Source organism: Coregonus lavaretus (genome assembly GCF_964263955.1).
Source record: "Coregonus lavaretus genome assembly, chromosome: 23".
In the NCBI taxonomy this organism is placed as follows: Eukaryota; Metazoa; Chordata; class Actinopteri; order Salmoniformes; family Salmonidae; genus Coregonus; species Coregonus lavaretus.
Genome location: NC_140010.1, coordinates 44,822,491 through 44,832,747, shown reverse-complemented (window position 1 = coordinate 44,832,747; position 10,257 = coordinate 44,822,491). Strand labels below are relative to the sequence as shown.

The window sequence follows — 10,257 nt, the reverse complement described above, 5'->3', positions numbered from 1 at the left end:
GCCTTGTCTTGGCTGTGTGCTTAGGGTTGTTGTCCTGTTGGAAGGTGAACCTTCGCCCTTGTCTGAGGACCTGAGCACTCTGGAGCAGGTTTTCATCAAGGATCTTTCTGTACTTTGCTCCATTAATCTTTGCCTCGATCCTGACTAGTCTCCTAGTCCCTGCCGCTGAAAAACATCCCCAAAGCATGATGCTGCCACCACCATGCTTCACCGTAGGGATGGTGCCAGGTTTCCTCCAGACGTGACGCTTGGCATTCAGGCCAAAGAGTTCAGTCTTGGTTTCATCTGACCAGAGAATCTTGTTTCTCAAGGTCTGAGAGTCCTTTAGGTGCCTTCTGGCAAACTCCAAGCGGGCTGTTATGTGCCTTTTACTGAGGAGTGGCTTCCGTCTGGTTGGTGGAGTGCTGCAGAAATGGTTGTCCTTCTGGAAGGTTATCCCATCTCCACAGAGGAACTCTGTCAGAGTGACCATCGGGTTCTTGGTCACCTCCCTGACCAAGGCCCTTCTCCCCGGATTGCTCAGTTTGGCCAGGCGGCCAGCTCTAGGAAGAGTCTTGGTGGTTCCAAACTTCTTCCATTTAAGAATGACGGAGGCCACTGTGTCCTTGGAGACCTTCATTGCTGCAGACATTTTTTTGTACCCTTCCCCAGATCTGTGCCTCGACACAATCCTGTCTCGGATCTCTACGGACAATTCCTTCGACCTCATGGCTTGGTTTTTGCTCTGACATGCACTGTCAATTGTGGGACCTTATGTAGACAGGTGTGTGCCTTTCCAAATCATGTCCAATCAATTGAATTTACCACAGGCGGACTCCAAGTTGTAGAAACATCTCAAGGATGATCAATGGAAACAGGATGCACCTGAGCTCAATTTCCAGTCTCATAGCAAAGGGTCTGAATACTTATGTAAATACGTTGTTTTTTTTATACATTTGCAAAAAAAAATCAAGAAACCTGTTTTCTCTTTGTCATTATGGAGTATGATGTAGATTGATGAGGAATTTATTTTATTTTATCCATTTTAGAATAAGGCTAATGTAACAAAATGTGGAAAAAGTCAAGGGGTTTGAATTACTTTCCGAACGTCGAGGCCGATATAGCACTTTCTCACACCACGTGTGAATTCATTGTCACGTGTGAATACCATGGTCCTCTAACATAATTATCGATTTAGTAAAACACTTATTCCCAACCATGTGGATTGATTTAAAATGAAATGTTTTCCGACACTTTTTATTTAACTAGGCAAGTCAGTTAAGAACAACTTCTTATTTTACAATGACAGCCTATCCCGACCAAACCCTCCCCTAACCCGGACAATGCTGGGCCAATTGTGAGCCGCCCTATTGGACTCCCGATCACGGCCGGTTGTGATACAGCCCAGGATTGAACCCGGGTCTGTAGTGACGCCTCTAGAGTCAATTAAATTAGGCTAGCCATTTATGTTCTGAAAAGTCTACATTTCCCCTTCTACATTTTCTGATATAAAAATGCCTATCATACCAATATGTTAATAACAGACAACGAATACATTGTGAAATATTTTTGTTGATCGATGTTGTCTTGTTACTTAAGGATGACTGTTTCACTATATCCTCCACAACCTTCTATGGTAGAAGCATTCTTCTGAGACAGCATAATATTTTCTTTTCAGATGGCTGTCTATCCTGTCTTTCTTATAAAAATCTGCAGGTTTTGCAGAATATATTGTTGTCTACAAAGAGCGTCCGAGCGGGGTATTGCCCCATTTTTATAACCTTGGATGATCAGGGATAGAGTCTGTTGGAGGATCAGCTTGAGCAAAGTGAGGTGTAGAATCACTGATCTACAAATAGTATTCACTATCAAATCCTAGGCTTTGTGCAATTAAGATTCTCATGCCAAGCCTCCCCTAGTTTAGGCGATCCCCCCACCAAACACGTATGCACAACCAGACATTAAATTATTGATTGGAGCCATCTTGTGTCAATTAAAGAGCATTTCCTAGGATTTTCTGCCTGCAGCAAACCCAGTGGATAATGCTGGAAATACTGGTCAAAGAACACCCGTCTGGCTCTAGTTATACCTTAATATGGGTCTCTCACAAAGCCACCAGTCAGCAAAAAAATTGATGGTTGTGTTTCGAGTAAAACATTGTGTTGATTGAAATTATTATGTTGACGCATCTTAGGCAACATCATCTACCTGGGGGCTGAAGGTTATGACACTCAAATGGTACTTCATAAAAACATAGACCAATTTAAAAGACACACAAGATGGTACGCATTAGCTTGCTCCAAGATGGCAAGTCAAAAGCCTATTTTCATATCTGTAATTAATCAATACATCCAGTGCCTAGTGAAAGTCTACACACCTCTTGCACAGTCGTCACATTTTGCTGCCTTAAAATTTAATCTAAAAAGGAATTTTATTATTTTCCTATAGATCTACACAACCTAGTCCACATTTTCAAAGTGAACATTATAGAAAATGTTCCTAATTAATACAAAATAAATAAGTATTGATTGTGTATGTCTTCACACCCCAGAGTTAATACTTGGTGGAAGCACTTTTGCAGCCATTACAGCTGTGTATCATTTTGAATAAGATTCTACCAACTTTGCACAACTCCTAGGGCAACATACACTCAGTGGACAGTGTATTAGGTACACCCATCTAGTACCAGGTTGGACCCCCCTTTGTGTCCAGAACAGCCTGAATTCTCTGGGCATGGATTCTACAAGGTGTGGCATTCAAACATTGCTCAATTGTTATCAAGGGACCTAACGTGTGCCAGGAAAATATTCCCCACACCATTACACCACCGCCACGAGCCTGTACCGTTGACACCAGACAGGATGGGGCCATGGATTCATGCTTCTTACACCAAATCCTGACTTTGCCATCAGCATGACACAACATGAACCGGGATTTGTCGGACCAGGCAATGTTTTTCCACTCCTCAATTGTCCAATGTTGGTGATCGCGTGACCAATGGAGCTGCTTCTTCTTGTTTTTAGCTGATAGGAGTGGAACCCGGTGTGGGCGTCTGCTGCAATAGCCCATCCGTGACAAGGACAGACGAGTTGTGTGTTCCGAGCTGCCGTTCTGCACACCACAGTTGTACTGCGCCATTATTTGCTTGTGGCCCGCCTGTTAGCTTGCACGATTCTTGCCATTCTCCTAGGACCTCTCTCATCAACGAGCTGTTTTCGCCCACAGGACTGCCGCTGACTGAATGTTTGTTGTTTGTCGCACAATTCTTGGTAAACCCTAGACTCTGTCATGCATGATAAGCCCAGGAGGCCGGACGTTTCTGAGATACTTGAACCGGCTTATTGATAGAAAGCAATATTCAAACCTAAGTCAAATTGAAGTCAGGACTGAAACTGGACCACTCAGGAACACTTAACACCTCTTGGAAAGCCATTATGGTGTGTCTTTGGCATGAAACTTTTTGTAATTGTCCCGGTGAAAAGTATAAACTCTATCCCACACTCAAAAAAAAAGGTGCTAGTTAGTACCAAAAAAGGGTTCTTAATTTTGTCCCTGGAAGGGAACACTTTTTTGGGCTGTGGAGAACCTTTTAATATTGGTTCTTCGAATAACCATCCGTGTAGGGTTCTTCATTACACTCTAAAACATTTCCCGGCAACTGGTTGCAGTGAATATGTAGCGCATCACTACTTCACAGGAGATCCATTTGAACGTAAACTTTTTTTTAATCATCTGCCATCTGTAAATACGAATACAATTGTTAAATTATGAGCCTAGTTGGTTTAGCCACGGAAAAAGACAGCAACCTTCCCGATAGCCATGATTGGCTGAGATAATGAATGGGCTGGAAATGTCGAGAGATGAGTTCGGATTGGTCTGCCATGTAGCACGCTTCTGCCTATAACATGAGCTGGTCAGTATGTGTAGGTAATCCTTTCTAACGCAGCTTTTTTGAAAGATATCACGTAGTATAACTGCATAAGTGTTGCTCTCCACTTTCTGGAGGTCCGAGTTTTGAAATCAGTGGAATTAGAGTATGATAGCTAAGGAGATGGAGAAAATTCTGGCATTTGATAATTTTTCTGCTGATGTCTACCAATGTACACCTAGACAAGGGAACGTTTTTAATGTTTTGGCAATTGAATGTTCACCATTTCTGGCTTTGGAATTTCCATGGAAAAAGCTCATAATGCATTTCATGTTTTAAAAAATTATCGAAGACCATGCTTATTTTTTTTAGGACCGAACCGAAACCGAACCAACCTCAAAAAGCACTAATCGCTCAGCATTAAAGGACAGTGTACCCAGATAGGGAAGGAAGCAAAGCTGCTAAGCAAACACAGTGACGTCAGTCATATCTACAGCACTTGAGCTTGAATGCAGGTCTCGAGCTCTCTCTTTCCAAGCCCAATGCCAAATGCTGTTCAGACAGAGACAGTTCAAAAGGTGAAGGCAGGCCTGATAGTTTTTTGATGTGTGTGACAAAGCTGGAAAACAAAATATGGTCTTGCTAGAGGCCTGAAGTTTCAATCAATTTCTTAAATTTTATTACTGTTGCACCATTTATACAAGTACATATAATTTGAATGCTTACATTTTTATTTTATTTTGTTTGAATGAGAGGTGGTGTGGAGATAGCGGTAAGACATGGAATGAAATATCAACTGTAATTGCCATGAATGCAGACTTGAAAAAAGCTATTTTCCACTTCACCGAAAGACAGGACTACACAGGTTTACCCAACCACGGACATGCAATTACTTTGTCAAGAGAGGAAGAGACAATCCCCCAAGTGACACACAACATTCCTCGCAACGTTTCTACATTGTTGGGCAAAAATAAATGTTGTGTGTCAACTGGGAGAAACTGACCGAAAGGTACTCAATGAACGAATGACAATGAATGAATGGGGTGAATAAATCTACATATATACCTACATATATTTTCATATATGTAACATATATGAGCAGAAAGTAGAGGAAAATGCATGGTAGGTGGAGATGACAAGATTAGAGGCTCCCTTCCTTGTGCGAGTTTCTTCCATCTTACTACTCGAACATGTCACATGGTAGCCATGGTTACAAGGACCATGGCAGCTTGAGTAGGCTGCAGATGCCTCATGCAGTACCATTCATTTAGAACCCCCATCCCCAGACAACACTACTACTGTTGTCAGCTGGGCACTATCCCTTTTTTGAGTGTAAATGTATTGCACCTTTGTGCTATAGGCTGAGAGCCATTGAGCTAAATTGATTAAAACACAGTAGATATGTCTTCCTTTTCAACTGAAATAAGATAACAACCACCCCCCCACTGTAAGGAAGAGAAACAGACTATGCTGCAGTCAGAATGGCCCAGAAGAACTGAGAATTCCCGATGTCTACGAATTCAGAGCTGGAACGTCTGACAACAATCTACAAAGCTTTTCAGGATTTCTAGGAACATTTAAGAAATGCTTCAAAAACCATCCAGATCATCTACAACTACTGTTTTTCTTAGAAAAACTAAGAAGGTATAAGAGTGTTGTAAAAAAAACTTCTTAGGACATCTTCATATGCCTAAGAATGCGTAGACAGATATTGTACCTCTGGGAAAGTCTCAGAATTTCAAAGTACCTCCTCTCAACTCAGAGTCTGAGCGAGGTGGCATGAACCTGTCGGGAAACAGGCGGCAAGAAACTGAGTGACCACATATAGCGCGAACAACCCAAAAATACCAAATAAGCTGCAGACTATGAGGACAGCAAAGGGAACTCACTTGGCGCCAAAACAGAGGTGACAGGTACGGTAGCAGAGAACACGGCACTCTGGAGAGGAGCGAGTTTGGGGAATGGGGGAGGGGGTGAGTCGAGGATGGGACAGACAGAGTGCATGTCCAGCTGGTAAACCCCTTTTTTTCCACTTCGTTTTAAGACATCCGCAGCACACTGTCCAGGGGAATGTACGTGTATGGTCCCAGACCACAGAGGTCTCAGAGGACTGTGAGCGAGATGAAGGCGGAGAATGTTGAATCCCAGAAATGGATGGAGGAAGGATGGTGTGAAATGGAGGGGCATATGGTTGACACAGACTTGTATCAAAGTTCAAATACTACAGCAGAAAAAATAGAATAACCATAACAATAATAATCGGCAGCAGCAGCATCATCCTTCTCAAGGTTGTTGTCACAATCCTCCTCCTCCAACAAATCATTATTATTATTATAATTATTATAATATTAATATGGGTGGGCTATTTAATTTCATTTTTTCTCTCTTTTACTTCATTTTTGTTGTTTAACGTAATTTATTTTCTTAAAAGAAGCGTCCATTAATCTTGAACTGCTACGGTTTGATCCTTGCTTGGAACTGGTGCCTCTGTTGCATTGGCCTCCTTGACCAGTGTGGCGGGCTCAGCGGAAGCCGGCGGTGCTGCTGATGAACTAGGGGCTGGGGCCTCCTTGGCCGGGGCTGCCACTGCTGCTTCTGTGGGCTTGGCTTGGGGGACAGCGGCAACAGGGGCCACCTCGGCTTTAGCTGCTGGTGCTGCGGGGTCCTCAGTCTTTTTAGCGTCGGCCTCGTCTTTGTTTTCAGCCTGGGCTGCGGGTGGTGCAGGTGCCTGGGCCTTGACCTCTGGAGCTTGGGCGGCTTCCTTAGCGGCGGGGGCTGGCTCTTTCGCAGGGTCGGCTGGTTTCTCCTTGGCTTTGGGGGCAGGGTCGGCGACTTCCGCAGCCTTAGACACCTCCGCTTTGGGCTCCGCTGCAGGTTTTTCCGGCTCCTTGGCGGGAGGGGAGGCACCCTTTTCTTCCTCCTTGGTCGTCGTGGCATCGGCTGCGGGCGCGTCCTTTGCGTCGTTGGCTACCTCGGTGGTCTCGGCGGGAGCAGGGGCCTCATCCTTTTTGTCGCTCTGGGCTTCGCTCTCCTCGGCTGACGCGCCCTCTGGTTTGGCATCCTTGTCTTTGGCCTTCTCATCGTTTACATTGTATCCCTTCTTCTTTTTGCTGAGCTTGCCTCCCATTTTAGCCTCTGAAAGATAAAAAAGAGAGGAATTAATTTAGACTTTGGAAAAGCTGGTGGTGATATATCCCCAGTGGATACTGATGCATTGCACTCTGGTAATCAACATTGATATACCAAGGAGGATGTACAGTGGGGAAAAAAAGTATTTAGTCAGCCACCAATTGTGCAAGTTCTCCCACTTAAAAAGATGAGAGGCCTGTAAATTTCATCATCAACTATGACTGACAAAATGAGAAAAAAAAATCCAGAAAATCACATTGTAGGATTTTTAATGAATGTATTTGCAAATTATGGTGGAAAATAAGTATTTGGTCAATAACAAAAGTTTCTCAATACTTTGTTATATACCCTTTGTTGGCAATGACACAGGTCAAACGTTTTCTGTAAGTCTTCACAAGGTTTTCACACACTGTTGCTGGTATTTTGGCCCATTCCTCCATGCAGATCTCCTCTAGAGCAGTGATGTTTTGGGGCTGTCGCTGGGCAACACGGACTTTCAACTCCCTCCAAAGATTTTCTATGGGGTTGAGATCTGGAGACTGGCTAGGCCACTCCAGGACCTTGAAATGCTTCTTACGAAGCCACTCCTTCGTTGCCCGGGCGGTGTGTTTGGGATCATTGTCATGCTGAAAGACCCAGCCACGTTTCATCTTCAATGCCCTTGCTAATGGAAGGAGGTTTTCACTCAAAATCTCACGATACATGGCCCCATTCATTCTTTCCTTTACACGGATCAGTTGTCCTGGTCCCTTTGCAGAAAAACAGCCCCAAAGCATGATGTTTCCACCCCCATGCTTCACAGTAGGTATGGTGTTCTTTGGATGCAACTCAGCATTCTTTGTCCTCCAAACACGACGAGTTGAGTTTTTACCAAAAAGTTATATTTTGGTTTCATCTGACCATATGACATTCTCCCAATCCTCTTCTGGATCATCCAAATGCACTCTAGCAAACTTCAGACGGGCCTGGACATGTACTGGCTTAAGCAGGGGGACACGTCTGGCACTGCAGGATTTGAGTCCCTGGCGGCGTAGTGTGTTACTGATGGTAGGCTTTGTTACTTTGGTCCCAGCTCTCTGCAGGTCATTCACTAGGTCCCCCCGTGTGGATCTGGGATATTTGCTCACCGTTCTTGTGATCATTTTGACCCCACGGGGTGAGATCTTGCGTGGAGCCCCAGATCGAGGGAGATTATCAGTGGTCTTGTATTTCTTCCATTTCCTAATAATTGCTCCCACAGTTGATTTCTTCAAACCAAGCTGCTTACCTATTGCAGATTCAGTCTTCCCAGCCTGGTGCAGGTCTACAATTTTGTTTCTGGTGTCCTTTGACAGCTCTTTGGTCTTGGCCATAGTGGAGTTTGGAGTGTGACTGTTTGAGGTTGTGGACAGGTGTCTTTTATACTGATAACAAGTTCAAACAGGTGCCATTAATACAGGTAATGAATGGAGGACAGAGGAGCCTCTTAAAGAAGAAGTTACAGGTCTGTGAGAGCCAGAAATCTTGCTTGTTTTGTAGGTGACCAAATACTTATTTTCCACCATAATTTGCAAATAAATTCATAAAAAATCCTACAATGTGATTTTCTGGATTTTTTTCCTCAATTCGTCTGTCATAGTTGACGTGTACCTATGATGAAAATTACAGGCCTCTCTCATCTTTTTAAGTGGGAGAACTTGCACAATTGGTGGCTGACTAAATACTTTTTTTCCCCACTGTATGCTACTGCCTATAAACACAAAGGTCGTTTAGTGTCGACTGTTGATCTAGGATCAGGTCCCCCCAGTCCCGGTCATCTTATTTATTGAGATCTGAAAGGCAAAACTGATCTTAAAATCAGCACTCTTACTCGGAGACCCTTGATAAATATACGCCCCCCCCTCGTGTGCTAGTTACTTCCCTCTCAAAAGATCGCTGTCCCTTCATTGAGTATGCAATAAGCACTCCCACTGCTCAGACGCCAAGAGCGAGTGGAAATTAAAATATCTGTTACTCCTATCAACATGCACTCCTATCAATTAGCCTCTTAAAGTCCCTCTGAAGATTATTGCAGCCAGCTAATGGAATTCTCAGCAACAAGAGATGATGCAAAGCTATACATTCCTCATGCACACATTCAACCCTTCGTTCATATTGGTGAAACACTGATTCAGATGACTGGGGAGCGAGGGAGACATTTCTACTACAAATATTAATACAAATCTTGCCAAGGTGTCAAGTTGATGACCAACCTTCTGTAGTACCAATGGACTTGAAACTCCTGTCATAAAACTGCAATTACACTGTAATAAGCATGATGTAATAGTTGTCATGAGCAGCCACGGAGGCTTAAGTCTATATTTTTTAAATAATATTGTACAATATTGCATGTGGCTTCCATGGCAACTTCATCAGCTAACAACCTTAGTGATGAGTGACATTGGCATGACTGTTTGAAGCCAGTTGTCATATCTTGACTAGGAATATTTCTGACGTCATGCTAACGGCTTTATGGTGGATGGTCCAAATAAAGGGTTATTAATAACTTTCCATTGAACAATGAGTCTGATTTGGGATCAGTGACAGGGATAGGAGGGCGCTTCAGGTATCTCCTCTTCCAACAATTGAATTACATAGTGTCTGACTTGGCTTCTGCTGAACACATACCTGCAGGCTCTTGGCTCTCGTCATCTGCTATAACTCAATTGAACCTGAGTGACCATCTGCCTTCGCTATGGGGAAGAGGATTTTCAATACCTAAAACTGATCCAAATAGTGTACATCCATATGCACATCTAATAGACCTTACAGGTGCCGAGTACTATATATGACAGCATATTATATATACAGCAGAGTATTACATATTCTCCACATTGTCAAATTTCACGTAGCGAGAAACTAAGACACTTTATGATGAAGTCAAAATGTTTAAAAGCCAGAAGGTTGCTGAGAATCAATCGATATATCAATCAATATATTTTTCATCTCAGTAGGGCACTTCATTGTGCAGCCAAGAGGTTTCAAACACTATACATACTCTTGACTTTGTAACGTATTTCATAGTGTATTTGTGGGAAATTCAATTGAATGGACCCAAAACAAGTATGTGCATTGTGCTTTACATAAAAACTGAAGACGTTGAGAGGTGCGGACAGATGTTTAAGATATTTGTGGCCCATTCGTTAAAGGCCCATGAATTGTGATGTAACCTCATGTTGATCAATACTCCTATCCACCTGGCATCCGTAATATTCCACTGTCATGTGAATTGCTCTGAATGTCTACAAACTCCATACCGTTCC

The 10,257-nt window shown here is 43.2% G+C and overlaps 1 protein-coding gene across 1 annotated transcript; it reads right to left on the bottom strand.

Moving 5' to 3' along the window:
* Positions 1 to 6,287: 6,287 nt before the first annotated feature.
* Positions 6,288 to 6,974, bottom strand: basp1 (brain abundant, membrane attached signal protein 1; the record flags this gene model as incomplete). Its single annotated transcript, XM_084139895.1, has 1 exon — positions 6,288 to 6,974. One exon carries the CDS (start codon positions 6,972 to 6,974, stop codon positions 6,288 to 6,290), a length of 687 nt encoding a protein of 228 aa, XP_083996021.1.
* Between the last annotated feature and the right edge of the window lie 3,283 nt (positions 6,975 to 10,257).